Below are 21,155 nucleotides of genomic sequence, written 5' to 3' on the forward strand. Positions count from 1 at the left end.
ATGATACGCAGCTCTCCTGCATATTCTCGAGAAAAAAAAGTAGCATGCGCTGCTATGGTTATAGGCCTACTGTACTAGTAATAGACTCTCGTTCAGATTCAGTGATTATCAGGAATTCTGCCAATGTGAACTCCTTCCAAATACTGGGCCGAAATTCTGAAGCCCGTTGCTCCGCATTTTTTCTTTCTAAATTTTTTCGCAAAAGTTTTTCACATATAATTTTTTTCGTAACAAATTGTAGAAATGGACCTGGGGATCGGCGCCGTAGTCTACGATGCCGAGCTAACACGTCTCGGCGCCGTTCGGCGCCGTTGTATGCGACGCCGAGGTGCCACGCCCGTATGCCGAGCCGTGCCGAGCTGGCGCTTACATGGCTCAGGGTCGGCGCCACATGTCCTCGGCGCCGAGCTCCTGCCATAACGCCTCTGCTTTCTCGCGCCGCTTGCGGGCCGCACACGGCCACCTGCCGCTCGCGCCTGACGTGCTTGGTGTCAGGACCTGCTTCGTGACGTGCCTCCATAAATCCATAAATGATGGTGCTCGGCCATCTGCTCCGCCACGTGCTTGGTGTCATGATCTGCTCGATTGATTATTGATTCGCTCAAACAACTCTGGCCGCAAGCTCCGGTGGAGCCTCGCTACAGAAACTAGGATACTAGCTTTTTTCTATACTATTGCAAGATCAACTTAGTATTAATCATCAGGTAAGTATGGCATCCAAAATAAGTGAGAAAACACACTTGAAATGTTAGTATATTTACATGCCATTCTCATAGTTTACAGGAACTTGATCAATGGATTTAAATCATCAACCAAAAGACACATACAGACAAATAATCACAGTGCAGGACCTTTCTGTTCTAATAGGAAAAAGAAAGCTACAATCTTTTATCAAATGGAAAGCAAGTGATATCCAATGGGCTCCATAACTCCTCTCCACAGATTGTCATGACGTTATCGCTAGCTTGTTCCTTGTCAGTGACTCGCCCGTTCTTGCATCTCTGCAAATTGTGACAGGAGCTCGTGGCGCGAGAAAGCAGAGAGTGGCAGGAGCTCACCGCCGTAGATCTTGGCGCCGAGCTCGGCGCTGAGGTCTACGGCGCCGACCCTGGGCCACGTCAGCGCCAGCTCGGCACGACTCGGCATGCGGGCGTGGCACCTCGGCGCCGCATACATCGGCGGCGAGACGTGTTAGCTCGGCGCCGTAGACTACGGCGCCGACTCCAGGGTCCATTTCTACCATTCATTACAAAAAGGGTCTATATGTGAAAAACTTTTGCAAAAAAGGTTAGAAAGCAAAAAATACGGCCCGTTGCTTTGTGGGCTCAAACACAGTGGGCTCGACTGCTATATGAGCCCACTGTGTTTGTACGCGCGGACGCGCCGAAGGCTTTTGGAAGTTTGAATTCGCTATTTTTGAGTCAAGAAGACCAATGTAACAGATGGGCTACACTAGCGGTCACTAGTACTACTCCCTCCGTTCTTTTTTATATGACACCGTCTTTTTTCTTCAACTTTGACTAACATTATTTAATTAATCAGTTAGTTAAATAAAACGAAATGAGTACCTTTACGTCTATTATCAAGAGTCTCTTGAATTTAACTTGAAGATTTGGCTATTTGTATAAATATTTATAGAAAAGACGAATAGTCAAACAAAGAAAAAAAGTCAATGGTGCCATATATTTAAAAACAGAGGGAGTACGTTTCAAGGGGTTACACTAGCCTCGTTTGGTTTTCATTCTAGGAGTGAAGTTTGACCGTCCATTAAAGGTGTCAAATAAAAGGCAGTTTTCAAAATCAACTTAAAACCCTGCGCTAGGAACCCTAACCAATCTAATAAGGCCTTTGACCGTCTGATTAGAGGATGGTTACTGTAGCATCAATGTAGAAAATTATGGATTAATTACCGTCGTTAGATTTGTTGCAAAAAATTACACTCATCCCTAAAGAGGTTTTGCAATTAAACTTCATTTACTACTTTATGTGGAGCCTAGGAGACGCATTCTAGAATGGTTACCGTAAAAACCAAACAGGGCGGCAACTATAGGATTAGCTTGCTGGGAATTAAGGCAGAAAGCACCATGAGTTACTGACAGAGAAACAGGGCGCGAGAAGCATGACTAGATTTTACGATTGCAACGCATGAGCTTGAGAGTTGAGACATCATACCGTTAGAACAAACGCGTTCACAACATCGCGTGAAGAGATACTGTTCAACATCACTAAATTAGCTGAAACACTAGATAGGTACGTGCAGAATCAATGAAATGAAGGCATTAAATTAGTTTTTCCAACTGCAAATAAGCACAATATTTCGTTAATTTGTAGGATAAATAATGGGACATTCTTCTGCGGTGTCCATGGCGGTGACGACGATGTCGTGCACGGCGGCCGCGACGTCGCCGGCCGACGAGAGCTGCCACCCGTCCCCCATCTGCACAGCGCACAACGATCGATCGGTGCCGTATCTATTCTTGACTTCTTGCCGAGAAGGCCATGTAATTCTTCTAATGGGACCATGTAATACGCGCGTACCTTTAGGCTGAAGGTGTACAGGACCATCTGGTCGGCCGTGGTGCTGGCGTTGAGGTGCAGCGCGGCGAGGCCGCGGCGCTGCATCCCGAGCAGCAGCCGGAGCAGCATCCGCCGCCGCCGCGGGGCGAGCACCTTCACGGTCGCGTGGCCCTCCGACACGGTCGCCTCGACGTCCGCCGCCACGCCCGGCCGCGTCACGGGGCGACCCTCGCCGCCGCCGCTGCTGGCGTTGTCGACGTCGTCGTTGGCGGCGGCGGCGGCGGCGGCGGCGGGGTACTGAGGGAACGTGAAGAACCCGGGGAAACGCTCGGCGCCGTGGCCGACGGCGGCGGGGTGGTGGCGTCTCTGAGCCTGCAGCGATTGCAGGTGGTGCTCCAGCTCCTTGACGAAGTCGATGGCGCCTCCAACAATGGACGCCTGGTCACCCTGCCATGCATGTCCTCAGAAAGTGCTGATCAGCTATTGCCGTTGCACAAGAAAAAAAAATCATTTTTGTGATCGTGACAGCAGCGTATCCTCGTATGGACGAACAGTGTCTTTCACAGTGTCCAGAAGCCTGATGGCTTGGCGCAGCTCCACCACGTACCCGTCGCGCGTAGGAGGGCGGCATGAGGGCGCGCAGCGTGGCGAGGTGCTCGTTCATCTGCCGCCGCCGGTTGCGCTCCACGGCGATGTGGTTCTGGCGGTGGCTCTCGGCCTCCACCAGGCTCCGCCTCGCCGCCTTGGCGATGGTCCCTCTCCGCCGCCGCGGCGTCCTGGTGCCCGCGGGCTGATACACCGGCCGCCGCGCGGACGACGTCGCCAACGTCGTCGTCGTCGACGACACGGGGCCAACCCAGCAGCTGCTAGTCGCCGCGCCGCCGGCCCAGGCGCAGCAGGCGCTGCCATGCGGCGGCGTCACCACGGGCAGCTCTCCGTCTTCCTGCACCACCACGCCCCTCTCGATGATGCCCTCGAACTCTCCGGCCGAGGCGGCGACGCCGTAGCCGCTGAGGACGCAGCTCGTGCCGCACGACCTGCAGCACGGGACGCGGGGGTGATCTGGCTCTGGCGGGAACACCACAGCTTCGAGCAGCGCCATGCCTTCCCTGTAACCGCTATTCTTCTAGAGCAATGCGAGTCTGCTTAACTGATCTGCGTGTTGTTCATCAGCTTCGGTATGGCGCAGGTATGGCGTCGTCGAGGCAGACCGGCCAGCTATAAAGAAGAAGGCCAGCCATGGGCGCGCAGAGAAGACAAAGGGGTTTCCAAAACAAGGCTTGGTTCCCGGGCACAGCTGAAAGCTGCATCTGCACAATCATATTACTGTTGCTGACTTGCAGTGTGTGGACTGTGGTCTGTGGAGGCACGTAAAATCGAAATGTTGGCTCTTGTCAGTCGGTGCTCTAAAGAGACAAAAATGCCCTACAGTAATGGTGCTAGCAGTAATCTAGCGTGCGATGATTTAACGACTAAAATCCTAAATTTGGTCACGCGAAATTAGTCGCATCGTTGCAATGTTTCAGTTCTTTTAATTTATTCCTGCTGCTACTTTTTTAGATAAAGGATTAAACTGGCCTTCTATATCCACGTGGTGGTGTTGACGCGAAAAGATTAAAGCCCGAGAGCACCGTTCGTCAAGCTCAGACTGCAAATGCTTCAAACCAAGGCGTGCCAGTCAATTTACCCATAAATTGACAAGAAATCAACAAACTGTCATATTCGAGAGCGTATCGGCTGGATTTCCAAATAACTCTCACTGCAGCGTATCGGCAAGGTGCTGTCGATACAGAAAACGACAATAGATCGAACATGATAAACGATTATTAAAAGCGATCTAAAAGAAATCGGCAAGAAACTGTCGATATCGGTATGCAATAGACGGCTAGATTTAAACCGACATGTGCCAGAGACAATGCACAAACCCACGAATGTATGGATCTGAGCAAAGTTGGGCTCACAACGGATCTAATCGGCTCTGCAAGATTTAACGTGACAGCAAGAGAGATAACAGTCGATTAAACAAATTATGAGCCAGGTGGATTGTAAATAGATCTAAACGAGAAAATAGCGATACGCCGGAGATCAAAGCTTAGATAAATTCGATAACTTCTGAATAGATCTGAACGAAGCAATAGTGATACGTCCGGAAGCTAAAGCTCAGATTTATTCGGTAAAACTGCGAGTCTGCTTAACTGATCTGCGTGTTGTTCATCAGCTTCGGTATGGCGCAGGTATGGCGTCGTCGAGGCAGACCGGCCAGCTATAAAGAAGAAGGCCAGCCATGGGCCCAGAGAAGACAAAGGGTTTCCAAAACAAGGCTTGGTTCCCGGGCACAGCTGAAAGCTGCATCTGCACAATCATATTACTGTTGCTGACTTGCGTGTGTGGACTGTGGTCTGTGGAGGCACGTAAATCGAAATGTTGGCTCTTGTCAGTCGGTGCTGCTAAAGAGACAAAAATGCCCTACAGTAATGGTGCTAGCAGTAATCTAGCGTGCGATGATTTAACGACTAAAATCCTAAATTTGGTCACGCGAAATTAGTCGCATCGTTGCAATGTTTCAGTTCTTTTAATTTATTCCTGCTGCTACTTTTTTAGATAAAGGATTAAACTGGCCTTCTATATCCACGTGGTGGTGTTGACGCGAAAAGATTAAAGCCCGAGAGCACCGTTCGTCAAGCTCAGACTGCAAATGCTTCAAACCAAGGCGTGCCAGTCAATTTACCCATAAATTGACAAGAAATCAACAAACTGTCATATTCGAGAGCGTATCGGCTGGATTTCCAAATAACTCTCACGCAGCGTATCGGCAAGGTGCTGTCGATACAGAAAACGACAATAGATCGAACATGATAAACGATTATTAAAAGCGATCTAAAAGAAATCGGCAAGAAACTGTCGATATCGGTATGCAATAGACGGCTAGATTTAAACCGACATGTGCCAGAGACAATGCACAAACCCACGAATGTATGGATCTGAGCAAAGTTGGGCTCACAACGGATCTAATCGGCTCTGCAAGATTTAACGGACAGCAAAGAGATAACAGTCGATTAAACAAATTATGAGCCAGGTGGATTGTAAATAGATCTAAACGAGAGAAAATAGCGATACGCCGGAGATCAAAGCTTAGATAAATTCGATAACTTCTGAATAGATCTGAACGAAGCAATAGTGATACGTCCGGAAGCTAAAGCTCAGATTTATTCGGTAAAACAAACACTGTTTGTGTTCACCGCCAAGCCTGCTCAGGGATACCCTTAGCAGTAAGGTTTGTAGGTAGGGATCGACTGCTCTGAAACTCGATGGTACAAGGAACACAAAGATTTAGACAGTTTCGGGCCGCAAGTTGCGTAATACCCTACGTCCTATGTGGTTGTTTGTATTGCCTTAGGTGTTGGTGTTGTTTGGAGGGGGTCCCTGCCCACCCTTATATATCCGGGGATAGGGTTACATGGAAAGTTCTAACCGAGTACAGTTGGAGTTCTACTATAATACAATCGGGTAGTTTCCTTTGTACTGCAGCTAGTTCTACACCTATTCGGATAGTTACAAGAGAGATAAGGTACATCCATGAGCTATCCCTTACTCTAGAATATTCTATGCCTATAAGCAGTCCCGCTGCCCCGGGTCTGACAAGCCCCCGAGCTCTTCGTAGCCGAGTCCTGCAGCCGTCGAGTACTTGGCTGGGCGTCTTCGAGTACTTCAAGTAGTCAGAACATCCTTCTGGTTGCTTCTGGGCCTTTCTTCAGATACGTCGAGTAGTCCTCCAAGTACTTCTGGTTGCTCCGAGGCTGTGAGGTGCTCAAGCCCCGAAATCTTGATCATATATGGTGCGTGAAGAACTCGCGCTCCATATGGAGTAGCCCCCGAGCCTTAGGTTGAATCACAGAATCAGGCTGAGGGTCACTTCAGTCTTTTCCCTTTATTATTTTTCAAAAAATTTGAAAAATAAATCTCTGATGCACATATCCCGCAGCCCCCGAGCCTTAACTCAAAATCCCTTAAACTACGGGTAGCCCCCGAGCAAAGATTTGTAATTAAGGATTTAAGACGTGGCATCAGATTTTATTCTTCGGAATATTTGCAGGATTCATCAGATCCGGTATCCGAAAAGACCACTTTTTCGGGTGAAAAATTCTAGAAAAATGATTCGATTAGATATGCCACACAGATTGCACCCGAAATATCCTCAGAAATAAAACTCGGGATGTATATCTCTTTACTGTGTGCTCACATGTGACTTGTACTGTATGAAGAATCTACATTATTATGCTCGTGAATGCTGCCACTGTAGCATCACGGGTTGTCCTCCAGTACAGTCCCTTGCGGCTACAAAAAGGTGGGAGAGAGGTCTTTGCTAGAAGCACCAGTATTCTGAAGCTATGGCTTGCATTTGGTGTTCTTGCTCTCGCCCTTTTTAAGTTTGTGTAGTTCTTTCTAACAAAAGATGCTAGAAGAGAACTTGCAAGTGACAAGAGAATTTCCTGCTACCTCATCCTGCAACTCCAATGCTCTCATCGAATTCATTCTGGACATCATGTCCTTGCATATTCCAATGAGGCAGATTTGGGGTCGATGAATTGAGTCTTGTTGTGTCACATCCTTGGGGTTGCCTGTCTCTGGGGTGCCCAAGAACTGACATATCTGGTAAGGCGACTTAATCTTATCACAACATATTCAGGGAGAAGGAGAAATTTCTCCGCAAGATGCTACAAGAGATCTTGCGAGGCGATTACTGTAATCTGCCTCCAAACTCTTGAAACTTTTCTTCCAAAATATGAGTATCATTATTCCCTTGATGGGAATAACAAGTTTGTACTTTATCATGGCCTCGGGCCGATCTAGCTGCAGCAGGCGTCGACTAGAAGCTCCAAGAGATCTAGGCGGTGTGCATGCAGGTCCGAGTCATTGTAAAGCTAGTTAAAAAAAGTATTCGAGTTGTAATATCGAGTAGTTGTACTGAGTCGAGTACTTTCCTTTATCCTGGAATGTAATCCCAGTAGGAAGGAGTAAAGTCGAGTAGTTGACAAGGGATGTGAGTATTTTCTTTTTCCAGAATGTAATCTTAGAAAAAAGAAAATTCTAAAAAATCCCATGTTTTGCGCGATTGGCAACGGTCTGTTGGCCTTTCGAGTTTTTACCATGCTGCCACCGCCATGATAAAATAAAACGGTAACTAGGTTTTTACCTCACCGGCCGCCGTTCGCTTTTACTGTTTAGATCTGTTCTTGCTTTCAAGCCCCCAAATCTAAATCTTCCTACTCTCTCTTGCTCCCCAATCCGCCTAGGGTTTAGCCAGTGTATGCGCGTGAAGCGCTCCGTTGATTTCCGCATGGCCCCCAAGAAGTCGAGCAAGGGCAAGGGTGCGGCTGCGGAGCCAACCCGCAAATCAGGATGGATTGGAAGTAAGTGTTCTGAATCTGACCTTGAAACCTTAGTTTCTGCTGGTCTTTTGGCACACAAATCCATCATCCCATGGTGTCCTGCCTTGGGTGAGGATCGTCCGTATGAGAATACGGGCGAAATTGTTGCTTTTACTTCTTATCTGGAACGAGGATTGGGGTTTTCTTGTTCGTTTTTCTTTTCTGTGCCCCTGCGCTACTACAGGATCCAGCTTCATCACTTGACCCCCAATTTGTTTGTTCATATTTCCATCTTCGTGCATTTGTGCAAAGCTTTTTTGGGCATCGAGCTCCATTTTGAACTCTTTCGATTCCTTTTCCACCTCAAACCGCAGCCAAATTCCTACGTTTTAGATGTAGTAGGCAATGCGGGTCTTCAACTTAGATAGAGAAAAGATAAAGTCTATATCCCTTATAGTCTTAGTAGTAAAGTAATTGACTCGAAACCAAGTGGTTCTATGTCGAGAACCAGTGGGAGAGCTTTCCAGCAATTACTCCCGGCCCTCCGATTCAGTGGCCTGAGTGGAACAAGAAACCAATCGACGAGAGTCAACTTCCGGAGCTACTCGCACGGATTGCCGATCTGGCAAAAGAATGTGACTAGAGAAACAGTCATGTTCGACTGGATGAAAAGAAGAATCCAGCTGCTGTAGGCTCGGGAAACACTTGGTTTCTGGTATCATGGAATAATTGACTCATCAAGGTACTCAGAGGAAGAGATCTCGGATGAGGAAGTGTTTAGTCGAGTACAATGACTACTAAGGGATGTAAAGAAAATTCCCTTTGTTCCTGATACATTTTCTACTGCGAGTCCTCCGAAGCAGGTACTTGATAAGAGTAGTCGATATGTAGTAATCGAGTACTTTACCTTAGTGTGAATCTGATAGAATTTTCTTTCTATAGGAGGACATGGAGCGTTTTAAAAGTAGTCCTCCACTGCCAGTCATTTATGCTGTCAACTAAGTTGCAGTATATTCATATGAAATTTCATATAAACAGTACTAATGTCTAACTTTGGTTGTGCAGATGAGGAGGCCGGTGAGGACAGAAGTGACAGGGAGCACAGCCCCACTCCAAGTACTGATGCCCAAACCGGGCATCCGAGGGGTGCACGGTCGGCGGTGAGGAAGCGTCGCAGCTCCTCACAAACTACTAGCAATAGGTAAGTGGCTAGTTGATTTGCAATCGAGTACTTTTCAGTTTCGAATTGCTAGTTTTAATTTAAATTTTTGCTTTTTCCAAGTCCGGCGGCAAAGATGCCACGGACCTTAGCATCTGGGGATGATGCTGTTGTGGGACAAACCGTCCCTTCCACCACAGTGGACCCGTCAAAGGGGACTGGGACTACTCTACCGGCGAGTAGTTCCAATGTAGATATTGCCGGAGATACGAGTAAGCAGGCCGTCATTGTGAGGCCGTCCCAAAAATTGGGCATCAAGGCGCTTGCCTTTAAGAGGGCTCCTACGTAAGTTGTCTAAAAAAACTTGTAATTGTAGGATTTTGTCTGTGTATCGAGTAGTTTTTAACTACTTTGTCTTGACAGAGAAACGCTCCTGGAGGCAAAAGGGATACTGAGGACGACTCAGCCCCCCAAATCAGCAGTGGAGAAGCCCCCGAGTACTCCTGATATGAGTGCTCGTGATGCAGAAGACATGGCTGATGCCATGCTTCTGGACTCTCCACTTCCTGATGCTAAGAGGAGCGAAGAAGGGCTCCCAGAGGGCGATGGAAGCGGCAAGCTTCCGGAGGAGAAGGATTGCGAGAAGCTTCCTGAGGGAGGTGACGCGAAGCTGCCTGAGGAAACCCCTACAGGTAAACTTATAAAGCCTTGTACTGAAAAAAGTACTTTTGCTTTCCTCTTAATTTGATTAAGTAGCGTTTTTCCCTTTAGATTCCCGGAATCCAGGGAATACTGTGGGGGTAACTGAAGATGCGCCAAAAAGGGCGAGTTCTGAAGTGCGGGTGAGTACTTCCCAGGTTTCATCGGGAAGTGTCGTGCCGCATGAGAAGTTGAAGCTTGCGTTCAAGCTACTGGGGGTAAGTAGTCGAATATTTTGAGTACTTGAGTACGAATCGAGTAGTATGTACTGATCCTTTGTTTTTGCTTTTTTGGCAGGAGGTGTTGGGGGAGGAGGGTAGCCAGCCCCAGGACAATTCGGAGCTAAACGCTCTAAAAGAGCGGGTAAAGACGCTCTCGTCCGAGAAGGCTGCCCTTCAGGAGCAGCTTAAGAAGCTCTCCAAGGCCAAGAAAGGTTAGTCTTTAGCATACAAGATGCAATCGACTAGTTGTTATGCCTTGTGTTTATAAGGTTTTCTTTGAATCGAGTACACAGCTTGCTCAAAATCGCTAAAGATTGAGGAAAGTTTGGTACTGGATCTAAAGATTCTTATGTACTGAAACACAGATGCAATTGAAAAGCTGAAGAAGATCAAAGAGGACTCTGACTGGGAGGCGGTGACAGCTATGAAGCAGCTGAAAGACCTATCAGAGTCCCGGGACTCGATGCATCAGGAGCTCATGGAGCTGAGGCAAGTAAGGGACGCTGCCCAAGAAGTGGCTGAGATTATGGAGATCCCGGAAGGGAATGGAGACGAATCGCTCACATTGGCGGGGAAGCTTCGAAAAGTACATGAATGTTTTGAAAGGTACGTCTCCACAACCACTCGACAGTACATGGGGCATGTACTCGGGTTGGTGAAATCTTACTGGCCAAGCATATGTCTTGATGCACTTGGGAAGGGCACCAAAGCTGATTGTACTGAAGAACAATTCAGTCAGTATTTGAAAGAAACTTCTATGGTGGCCAACCAGATAGTAGAGTCCCTGAACAAGCCCGAGTCCTCTTGAACTTGTTGATAATTTGAGTTGGCATGTAGGCCGCAAGTACTTTTGAACAAATGTTGAATATTTGTGAAATATCAAGTACTTGTTTTATGGTAGGATTGTGGAATCCTTTGATGTGTCGAGCAATCGTACTCGAAAGTCATGAGTTTTGGCAGCATCGTGCCTACTCAATCATGATAGTGGATACGAAGAGTTGTATCCGTAAGTGCCATAGGAGGCAAAGTATTCTCGAATAGGATCGAGTTGGATGGTTCTGAATCAGAACTCTAGTACTGACCGGATAGGATTGAATCCCGTAGGATTGACCATGTGGAAAAAGTATTAATATCATGAGCCGTAGCTTAGTCCGAATTTCTTTGTGGAAAGAAATGTTTTGTTAGAGCGGTGCTCTTATGGACTCAATTGTCCGATTAAATGAGGGGAAACTCTTATCGAGTACTTGAAGGGTTAGGAGCTTAGGATGTTCTTTGATAGATAGGTGAACAGGAGACTCTCGACAACTACTCAAAGTACTAAGGAAAACATAACTCTTTTTGTACCTCAAGCAAGCGAGTAACACCCGCCAAGGCAAAAAGGGTTCCGTAGTTGAAAATTTCCTTGGTAGTCTAAGCAAGCAGGAGACTCGTGTCCACTTATTTTAGAGTATCAAGAACTTATTCGTGCTCCATGAGGAATTTTCACAGTTGACCAGTTAGGATAGACCCCGCTTGGACATCCAGGTAGCATACAACTTTTTATGAAAATATCTCAGACTACTCGATCCAACGAGTAGCATGTCCTATACCAGGACTGGATTGATTTCTGAGATAGAACTGTTAGGATGAACTCCGTCAAGTTAACCAATACGTAAATATTTTAGAAATATCCAAAACTTACTCGAGCGAGGCGAGTAAGGTGTCCTACCGAAGGACTGGAGTAGTTTAGACGACAGGTCTGTTAGGGTGAATCTCATCAGGTTACCCAAGATGAAAATGTCGAAAAAAACATCCAAAACCTACTAGAGCCAGCGAGTAGGTTGTCCTTAATCCAAGGACTGGAGTAATCCTTAGGACAAGTCTGTTAGGTATGAACCCCGTCGGGTTATCCAAGACGAAAATGTCGAAAGGATATCCATAACCTACTCGAGCAAGCGAGTAGGGTGTCCTCACCAGGGACTGGAGTAACTCTAAGGACAAGTCTGTTAGGTATCAACCCTGTCGGGTTATCCAAGACGAAAATGTCGAAAGAGTATCTAAAACCTACTCGAGCCAGCGAGTAGGGTGTCCTTAAACCAAGGACTGGAGTAATCCTTAGGACAAGGTATGAACCCCGTCGGGTTATCCAAGACGAAAATGTCGAAAGGATATCCATAACCTACTCGAGCAAGTGAGTAGGGTGTCCTCACCAGGGACTGGAGTAACTCTTAGGACAAGTCTGTTAGGTATGAACTCCGTCGGGTTATCCAAGACGAAAATATCGAAAGAGTATCGAAAACCTACTCGGGCCAGCGAGTAGGGTGTCCTTAAACCAAGGACTGGAGTAATCCTTAGGACAAGTCTGTTAGGTATGAACCCCGTCGGGTTATCCAAGATGAAAATGTCGAAAAGATATCCATAACGTACTCGAGCAAGCGAGTAGGGTGTCCTACCCAAGGACTGGAGTAACTCTTAGGATAAGTCTGTTAGGTATGAACCCCGTCGGGTTATCCAAGATGAAAATGTCAAAAGAGCACTCGATGTAAACCATAAAAACTACTCGAATGCTGCTCCAATGCTGAGCATGGCTTTCAGAGTGATGTTTATAATGGGGTATTGGCTAGGTGAGTGAGAGCCAAGTAGTCGATTTTATGAAGGAATCAACTTTTATTGCAGACTTGTCGAGATTACAGGAATTGTAAAATGACAGACTCTGACTCTTAAGACCTACCCCTTGCTCGTAGATGCGAGCAATGGTTTACATAACTGAATAAAATTGCTCGGGGGATAAACTTAGTCGATACATTGGTCGACTAGATTATTGGTAAGGTCTCCTTTAGGAGTGGTGCCCCAAGGGCCTTGCGGAGTGAGTTGCACTCGAAGATCGTATGAGAGCTATTAGGGTGCATAAAGCACTTGCGTAGGAGCGTCTTGTTGATCCTGTCTCCACCCTGAGATGTTTCTCCATGATATGGGGTGCGCGGTTTACCCTGGGGACGAGTACTTGCCGGCTTGTGCTTCTTGAAGGCTGCTGAAGCCTTTGCTGGGATGCGGTAGTTGGAAGAAGGGTTGTACGCCTCTATTTCCTCGCGCTCCTTTCTCCTTGAAATGATGACGTTGCATGCGTCGCGACCAACATTGATCACGTTGCGGAGGTCACAGTTGGAATAGTCATAGTTGTCGCCCTGCTGTTCCTGCTGGCTGTTGGCGAGACGCTGACGCCTAAAAGCCCTCTTCTGGTTAAGCAGGTGACGACGCTCGTAAAGATCTTCTGTTGGATACTACTCTTCCAATTGGACAGTGATCATCACTGCTGGAGGAGGTGCAGGGGGATCTTGCTGAGTAGTAGCTTGGGGTTCTGAGATCATTGGAGGAGTAGTTTCCATGTTGTCGGAAAGGTACTCGTCAAAGTCATCAGAATTGTAGTCGTCAAGGTTGAGACGCTCCGTGGAGTCGCCTTAGGTTCGTGGACTTCGAAGATGCGAACCATGAGGATTTCATGGCAAAGGTCTTGAATCTCTTGGTTTTGCTTGCTTGAGGACGGGTCTAGTGGAGTGCTCTGCTAGAAAGGTAGATCTGTTGGCTGAGAGCCGGAGGCGTTAGGATCGTGTGTCTCCTTCAGACGCACTGTTCATCCTTGCGGTGTTGCATATATGACCAAGTTTGGAAGGGAGTCCTGATCGGACTTGGGAGTCTTAGTCGAGTTGGACTCGACTTGTTTGCTGTACTGGATTAGGCCATCCAGCTCATCCTCCGAGTTGGAAGAACACTCGGAGTCAGAATCGGTTAGACCACCGATTTTGGAGTATGTGTGCTTTAGGTGAGCAAGAAGCAGGATGCCCATCTCTACGCGAAGGGCGTTCTCATTCATCCAATGCAGCCATGATTGCGTGGGAGTCAGTCCTTCAGGCTCCTTAATCCAAGACTTGTCAAAAATCGACTTGCTGGATTGTTCTAGGGCTTTGGCTTTTCCCATTTTGAGTCTGGCCAGTTCCAAAAGGACGTCAGCATGTTCGGGTGGATTGGCCATTGCGTCCATGAACAAGTCAACGTTGTCGGACTAGTCTTTGAGATCATCGAATGGTTCAAAGTTGTCGAGACCATTCATGAACTGATCAAAATCCTGATCGAAAGAGGACTTGGAGGTGTCAGTTGTTTTAAGAATCTGACTGTGAGCAGGTTTCGGTGAAGGGTTCTGAGGTTTCCTGGAGATAGACAGTCCCATCCGAACAAGCCGGGGGTTTGTCATACCAGATCCCCCGCAGATTCCTCCTCCCGGTTTCTGCTTCGAGTTTTGCAGAGTGCCTTTAGTCATCTTAATGCAGTCGGCGAGCTTGGAATCTACTCAATCTATGGCAGAATCAGTTTGAATTACACCAGTTTGAGTGCACTAAACACCTAAAAGCACCTTTCGATGGTATAATCACTGGTCTGTCGGGTAAAATCCCGATGAAACCACTTGATACCGGATCGTAACACAAGTATACATCCCGCACGAAGGCGAGTCATAGATACAACAATCCACGATATTTTACATCACATAAATAAGAGTATAAATTACATCAGAGTTTTAAAGCTAGTGAACTAAAGTTCTAGCCTTTACAAACTTATTGAAAATGATTCTAAAAGTGGTAAAAGTAAGGTACTCTTACTTTAGAAGTTCTGTGGCGGAAAGAAAACACGATTATACTAATGTAGTAGGGTTGATGTCATGGTAAACCCAAACATGACATCATTCAGCCAAGTTATAGCTGGTCAAAGATGGATCCCATTCCAAATTCCAGCCAAGAGGTAAAACACTAGGCCAAGTCAAACTAGTGGTTGGATCTTCCAAAGGTATTCCTGAAAACAAGGTCACAAGCAAGTCTGAGTATACTAATACTCAGCAAGACTGACCCGTCTAAGGGTATAAAACACCCCTTTAACTAGACATGCAGGGCCTGTAAAAGCTCTGGAGTTTCTTTTGCTGAAAGGCAACTAAAGGTAGGTCCTTCATTTCAAATTTTAGCTTCCAGGTTCTAGTTTCATTAACCATTCTAGGTTTGCACCTATCTATACAAGCAAGGTAAAGCAATTATTTGCATCCAACAAGATTGAATATCATCATTGTTCCACTTCTTACTCCGTGTGGCAAAGCGATTAAGCAGTCTCAATATCCGTTCGAACCGAATTTCAACCTTGCAAGGTAAACCTAACACACACGCTTGGAGCACTGACGAGTCACTCCAAAGCAACCTTTGGCTTCTCTTTCTGATTCATGGACAGGCCCACTCTCCCCGACTATAGGGCACCCACCTCGTCCCTCATAGTCGTAGTGTAGCTCTACAATTTAAATGGGCACCAACCCCGTCCCTTATCCATGTTATTCATCTTATCCCTAAGAAAGAGTGGGAAGTATTTCCACTTGCCGGGCCGAGGAAGTTACTAGGCTTCCCACTTACCCATAATTCACGGCATGTGGTTAGTACTTTCAAACGCTTAACCACAATCACCAACACACTGCGGCCTTAGCAAATTTATCAACACAGACATATTTCAAATGAAGAGGTTGACCAAATCCATCCATGGTCCTTATAGTGATTGCATAAAGTAAACAATCAACTCCTATAAATCTCGCGAATGATAGGAAATCACTCGACTTTTACCGGTCCTATTTGCATAGCATCTAGTCGGACTCTGTTTCTAGTGTTCAAACAATAGGTACCTAAGATTATGCATCTAGGTTTTCATTCAACTCCAATAACTTAAATGCACAAATAAATAGTAATAAGTTGCATAAAATAATAGGATTATGCACCGGGGCTTGCCTGTACTGATGTCTACAGAGTCAGTGGTCTTTAGTTCTTCCGAAACAGAATTCGGGGCTTCAGTTAATTCAACGTTGGTCCGAGCTTCAGAGAAATCCTCGTCTGGTTCCTGAATAAACTCGTACGTTCCGTCTACTAACGATGTTTCTATATGCAATGCAGTAAATGTAAATTAGTGAAGTGCTTGAGTATAGCTTTCCTTCACTAAGGAGTTGAAAACCAATAAAACTTAAGTCAAGAAAACATCCATTGCATTTTCTATTTACTGGGCAGTCATTTATGGAGTAAAAGGGAACATAATAATTTCCATAAAATGACTTGAAAAAGGGGTTTTTATTTCAACAAAATAAACCACAAAAAGGTTTTTAAAATAAAACTTTAAACAATATTTAGAGAAGAAATTTTTTAAAAGAATGAATTAAGGTCCACTAATAGCTTTTAAAAATATATATAGAGTTTGAGACATGGTAAAGAGCATGTGGTCAAAAGCATAATCAAAATAAAGCTTTAAAAAAAGATTTAAATAAAAGAAGCCAAATCCTAACCCTATTTTTAAAACCAACTACACAAAGTTTCAAAACAAACCTATAGCATCATCATGTAGAGCTACTCACAAGGAATAAAACAAAATTAATTTCACATTTTTCTGATTTTTCTACTATTTTCTAGGATTTTTCAAAGTTCACAAGAAAAAGAATAAAAGGAACATGTTTCTTTTACAGAAAGGTCCCTGGAAAGTTTGTTTCCTTACAACCAGGCCCTTGGCCGGAGGAAGGATAGGACCGAGGAAGGTCGGCCGTGTTCCGGCGAGATAGCTCACCGGCGGCGAGGGGGAAGTGGCCAGGGAGGTAGAGTGGACCGAGGCGAACCTGCTAGAGGGGTCGGGAGAAAGGATTGGAGGCAGGAGGGTGCTCGTCGGCGTAGGACCGAGAGCAGCGGTGGGGAAAGCTTGTCAGCGGGGGTGCTCCGGCGGTCAGGGGCAGGGAAGGAGTGGCTGGTGAGCTGCGCTGGAGCAAGGCGGAGCTATTGAGTTGGTTGGGAGGGTCGAAGTAGGGGCAAGGCGGCGTATCGACGGTGGGCCGAGCTCGCCGGAGATGGAAGAGAGGTGCGGTGGTGTTTTGCTGGCGATGAGGCTCGATCTGGACCTTTTATAGCCTGCTGGTGAGCAAGATAAGTGAGAAGGGAGTGTCCAGGGGATGGAATTAACCACGATGAGGCGAAGTCGACGATGGCGGCGCATTCCCGTGGGCGGCCGGCGATGTGGCAGGGTGCGGCGGCGTGGAGAGCATGCCAGAGGCCAGCAGAGCGGCTTGGGTGGCGGCAGGGAGCTTCAAGGCGACGCGTGGAGTAGCCGAAGCGGTGCTCCGAGGCAGTGCGGCTACCCTAGGGGCGGAATCAGCGGCGGCGCGCTCGCCGGAGGAGGAAAACAGGGGCGGGTCTTGGCGGCGCGGCGTGGCAAGGGGAGGGAGGCCAACAAGAGGAGGAAAGTGGGTCCAGGAGGAACCAGGAAGGCTTGGCGGCGTTCCAGTGGCGGCACGAAGTCGAACCACGGCAAGGGAACCGACGGCGACGCAAAACCACGGTGGCGGCGGCGGTACTCTGTTTTCCAGCAGAGAAGGGGAAGAAGAAGACTAGCAAGGGTGGTTTTGTAATTCCAAAAAGTTGAGGGGGCTAACTGTAAACTAAAATTTCCCGTTGATCTAGAACTCAAATGAAAAAGTGCCCAACATGAAAGTTGTTCAATTTTTCAAGATCTACAACTTTCATATTATGCAAATTTTCACTAGATCAAAGGATTTGAAAATACTTTTATAATTTCAAAAGAACACTAATCCATTAAGGAAAAATATTTTTAATTGCAAAATTACTATATTTTTGGGCTAAAATGCAACAATGCTACTAAAGTAATTATTCTTAGCATATTTGCAATAAGGCCCATAACAAAGTTTAAATTACTCCCTGAGTCAAAACTTTTGCACAAAGGGACTTATAATTTTTTTATATAATTACCAAAATATCCCTACTTTTGCACAAAATATTTTTAACTATCAAACATTAATAAACACAAAATCCACACATTAAACTCTAATTTAGTAGCTAGACACCCGAGGTATCACACGATCGACCCCTGAGAGTATATCACCCGACCGTTCCTTTGGGTTCAACGCTTCTAGGTTCTGTCGTGATGCAGATGAGCCAAGGGTGGATTCTGGAAGTTTGATACAGCCCTCAATTGATCGCGAAACTCGATTTACTCCATCGAGTAGTTCTGAGTTGTTGATCCTTGAGCATTTGATTGACTTGAGACAAGTCAAGTATTTTCCGAGGGTTTCGGAAAAGTGAGACTTTTCGGGATCAGAGTTTGTATCGAACTCGGCTAACTCGAGAACTCGAGTTGGAGTCGACACGTTTTCTGCGTTATCCGAACCGAGTTCGAGTAGAGCTCTTTTCTCGTCGAGATCTGAATTTTCGCAGATGTCGGCGGGTTGAGGAGTGGTTTTCAGTTTAGGTGAGTTGGGCGTGACAAGGTGGCTGGAGAAGCCGCCCGATCCGTCAGCCGTGCATGCCCAAGAACCGAAAAACAAGGGTTGTGCCTTCAGGCACGTTGTTGGCGTCGTTTGATCCGGCCATCGAATTCACCGATGAACTCACCGAGCCCCCTACCTGGCGCGCCAGCTATCGATATTTACTGCCAAGCCTGCTCACGGATACCCATAACAGTAAGGTTTGTAGGTAGGGATCGACTGCTCTGGAACTCGATGGTAAAAGGAACACAAAGATTTAGATAGGTTCGGGCCGCGAGTTGTGTAATACCCTACGTCATGTGTGGTTGTTTGTATTGCCTTAGGTGTTGATGTTGTTTGGAGGGGGTCCCTGCCCGCCCTTATATATCCGGGGGGACATGGTTACATGGAAAGTCCTAGCCGAGTATAGTTGGAGTCCTACTACAATATAATCGGGTAGTTTTCTTTGTACTGCAGCTAGTTCTACACCTATTCGGGTAGTTACAAGAGAGATAAGGTACATCCATGGACTATCCCTTACTCTAGAATATTTTATGCCTATAAACTGTCCCGCTGCCCCGGGTCTTACAAACACTTACCAGTAAACCAAGTCGCTCGAATGTGAAACGTTCTCGATCAGCTTGAAAGAACTCGCAGAAAAGAAAATAGCGAAGCCGCCAACAGAAAAGTAAATTGCGAGGAAAAAGTAAAGGTTTGTTTATTGAATGTGTATCAATCTTCTACAATGATCAGATGTACATATTTATACCATACGCTAACCGAGTCCTAGCCGATTACGGCAAAACACAATCTTGACAAAAAAACTACCTCTAAATAAAATATTGCCAACCAAACGGAACCCAAAAATCTGGTCAATTTTATCTTTCCACCGGTCAACAGGATCTCTAATCGACGATGCATCGTCAGCTTGACAAATCCAATGTTCCGTTCCAAACAGCAACTTTTTCTCCATTTCGACACTCAATCCTAACACATGTCAAAATCTGATGTCAACATGTGGATATATACAGCCAAGAAATACAAGAGTTCTTAAATTTTAAAACTCAAAGTGTTCAAAATACAACAAAGAAACCTCTAAAATAGAAAAATAAAACTAGAAAACTAAACTTTAATCTTCTTTCTTCATTCATGTCTCAACCTCGTAAGGTCTTTGTGCGCAGCACCAATCCCACACATCTCTCATCTATTTAGAAACTTATGTTTTGTCTATTGCTTGCTCAATATTTTCACCAAGAAACCACAAAAATGAACTCCGCGTAGGCAATGAATTGCCGGTATAGAAAACCTCCAGGACGACGACTCCAAGGAGAACATGGCGTTGATGATGTCGTCGCCATCGCCACCCATCCGAGAAGCGGAATTAGGTTTCCACTCCCGCTACTTCCTAGTCGTCGAGGCTAGATTAATTCCATTTGGTAGGCCATCTAATGATGGGCCGGGTTAAGATTTAAGAACAAAGGCTACCTCAGTCAGTGGAAAAGTCTCTCTCTCTCTCTCTGACTGTGTGTATGACTTGGTCGCTTCTTACTCGACACAATCACACGTGTTCAAATGCAATATATAATCTTCTCATAATTGGTGAGAAGTTGAGCACCAGTATGTATGCTGGAATTCCCACAGGAGTTAAATGGTTTTCTAATACTGCTTTCATCATAAAAGCGCAAGGTTCTAGAGAAACATGGAAAGGGTTTAGCAAGTGTTAAGATGTCACCATCACATTTGTGAAAAGCATAACAAAAAAGCCAGATAAATATATACACGATGACCAAGCATCTATCACCATTCACCAACCACCCCCCACTACTCGCGCAGTACAGGACATACAATGAATCCAAGAAACAAATAACCTCAAGTCCTCGTTCACCAGGCCACCCATCACGCCGTCCTATTTCAACGTCACCAGTCACCAGTCACCAGTCACCAGTCACCACCACGCACTTCGTCGCCACGTTCAGTTTAATTAACAACAGTTAAGAAAACAACACCCGTCAAAACAAAAAAGTCAAAACACTAGCTTGCCGCCTGTCGTTAGCGGAAACCATTAAACTACTAGGCCAGTTTTGTTAGTGCGTGCAAAAAGAAAAACTATGAAAAAGATGCCGCCGGCCGGCAGCACAGGGTTTGCCATTGGCACCATTCGGGAAACCCAAAGAAAGACGAGTCAACTTCACTTGTGTTTTCTTTTTTGCGGGAAAAAAAGTCACTTCTTGCCACGAGCGTCGCTATAGCTGCTATAGGCGTATTGTGGCCTCGTTTGGTTCACGCTACGTTATTCCATTTTACGAAAGAATCTTCTATGCATGAAGTAGTAAATAAAATTAATTTGTAAAATTTTTTCAGGAATAGGTGTAATTTTTCGCGACGAATGTAATGACGGTAATTAATTGATGATTTGCTACAGTGATGTTACAGTAACCATCCTCTAATCACGCGGTCAAAGATCTCATTAGATTCCTCAGGGTCACTAGCGCGGGAGTTCAGAAGTTGGTTTTGTAAACTGGCTTTGTTTGACACCGTAATTAGTGGACAAAATATCACTATTCACTAGCACAGTACAAACCAAATGGGGTTGTATGTAGTAGGCTTCTAGCCTTCTAGGGTAGCATCTCATGTGGTAGTGACTAGTGACCCCAGTTGCGAACAAAGAGAGAGACGGTTGGTAGGCTCAGCTCTAGACCGTTACTAGTAGGCTTCTAGACCGTTGCTCGAGCTCTTGCTCTTCCTTCACAGTTGGATTTGATGGCACGACGGCGACACAAAATCACAGCAAACAGTGGCGGCCGGGCCACACACACACCCCCAACCCAAGCGTTCCCGCCCAGCAGCAGCCCTGCGTTCATGGCGTCCCGAGCCCAGATCAGGCAGGGGAGGCTGGGGGG

General features: G+C 46.2%; 1 protein-coding gene across 1 annotated transcript; it reads right to left on the reverse strand.

Annotated features, from left to right (window-relative positions):
* Positions 1–878: 878 nt before the first annotated feature.
* On the reverse strand, positions 879–3,690 carry LOC120669152 (transcription factor bHLH96-like). The gene is made up of 4 exons (XM_039948952.1): positions 3,125–3,690; positions 2,539–2,964; positions 2,378–2,437; positions 879–992 (listed from the first exon to the last, which is right to left on the reverse strand). Exons 1-4 carry the CDS (start codon positions 3,617–3,619, stop codon positions 879–881), a joined length of 1,095 nt encoding a protein of 364 aa, XP_039804886.1. The 5' UTR covers positions 3,620–3,690.
* Between the last annotated feature and the right edge of the window lie 17,465 nt (positions 3,691–21,155).

The sequence above is a fragment of the Panicum virgatum genome, chromosome 4N (assembly GCF_016808335.1).
Source record: "Panicum virgatum strain AP13 chromosome 4N, P.virgatum_v5, whole genome shotgun sequence".
Classification (NCBI taxonomy): Eukaryota; Viridiplantae; Streptophyta; class Magnoliopsida; order Poales; family Poaceae; genus Panicum; species Panicum virgatum.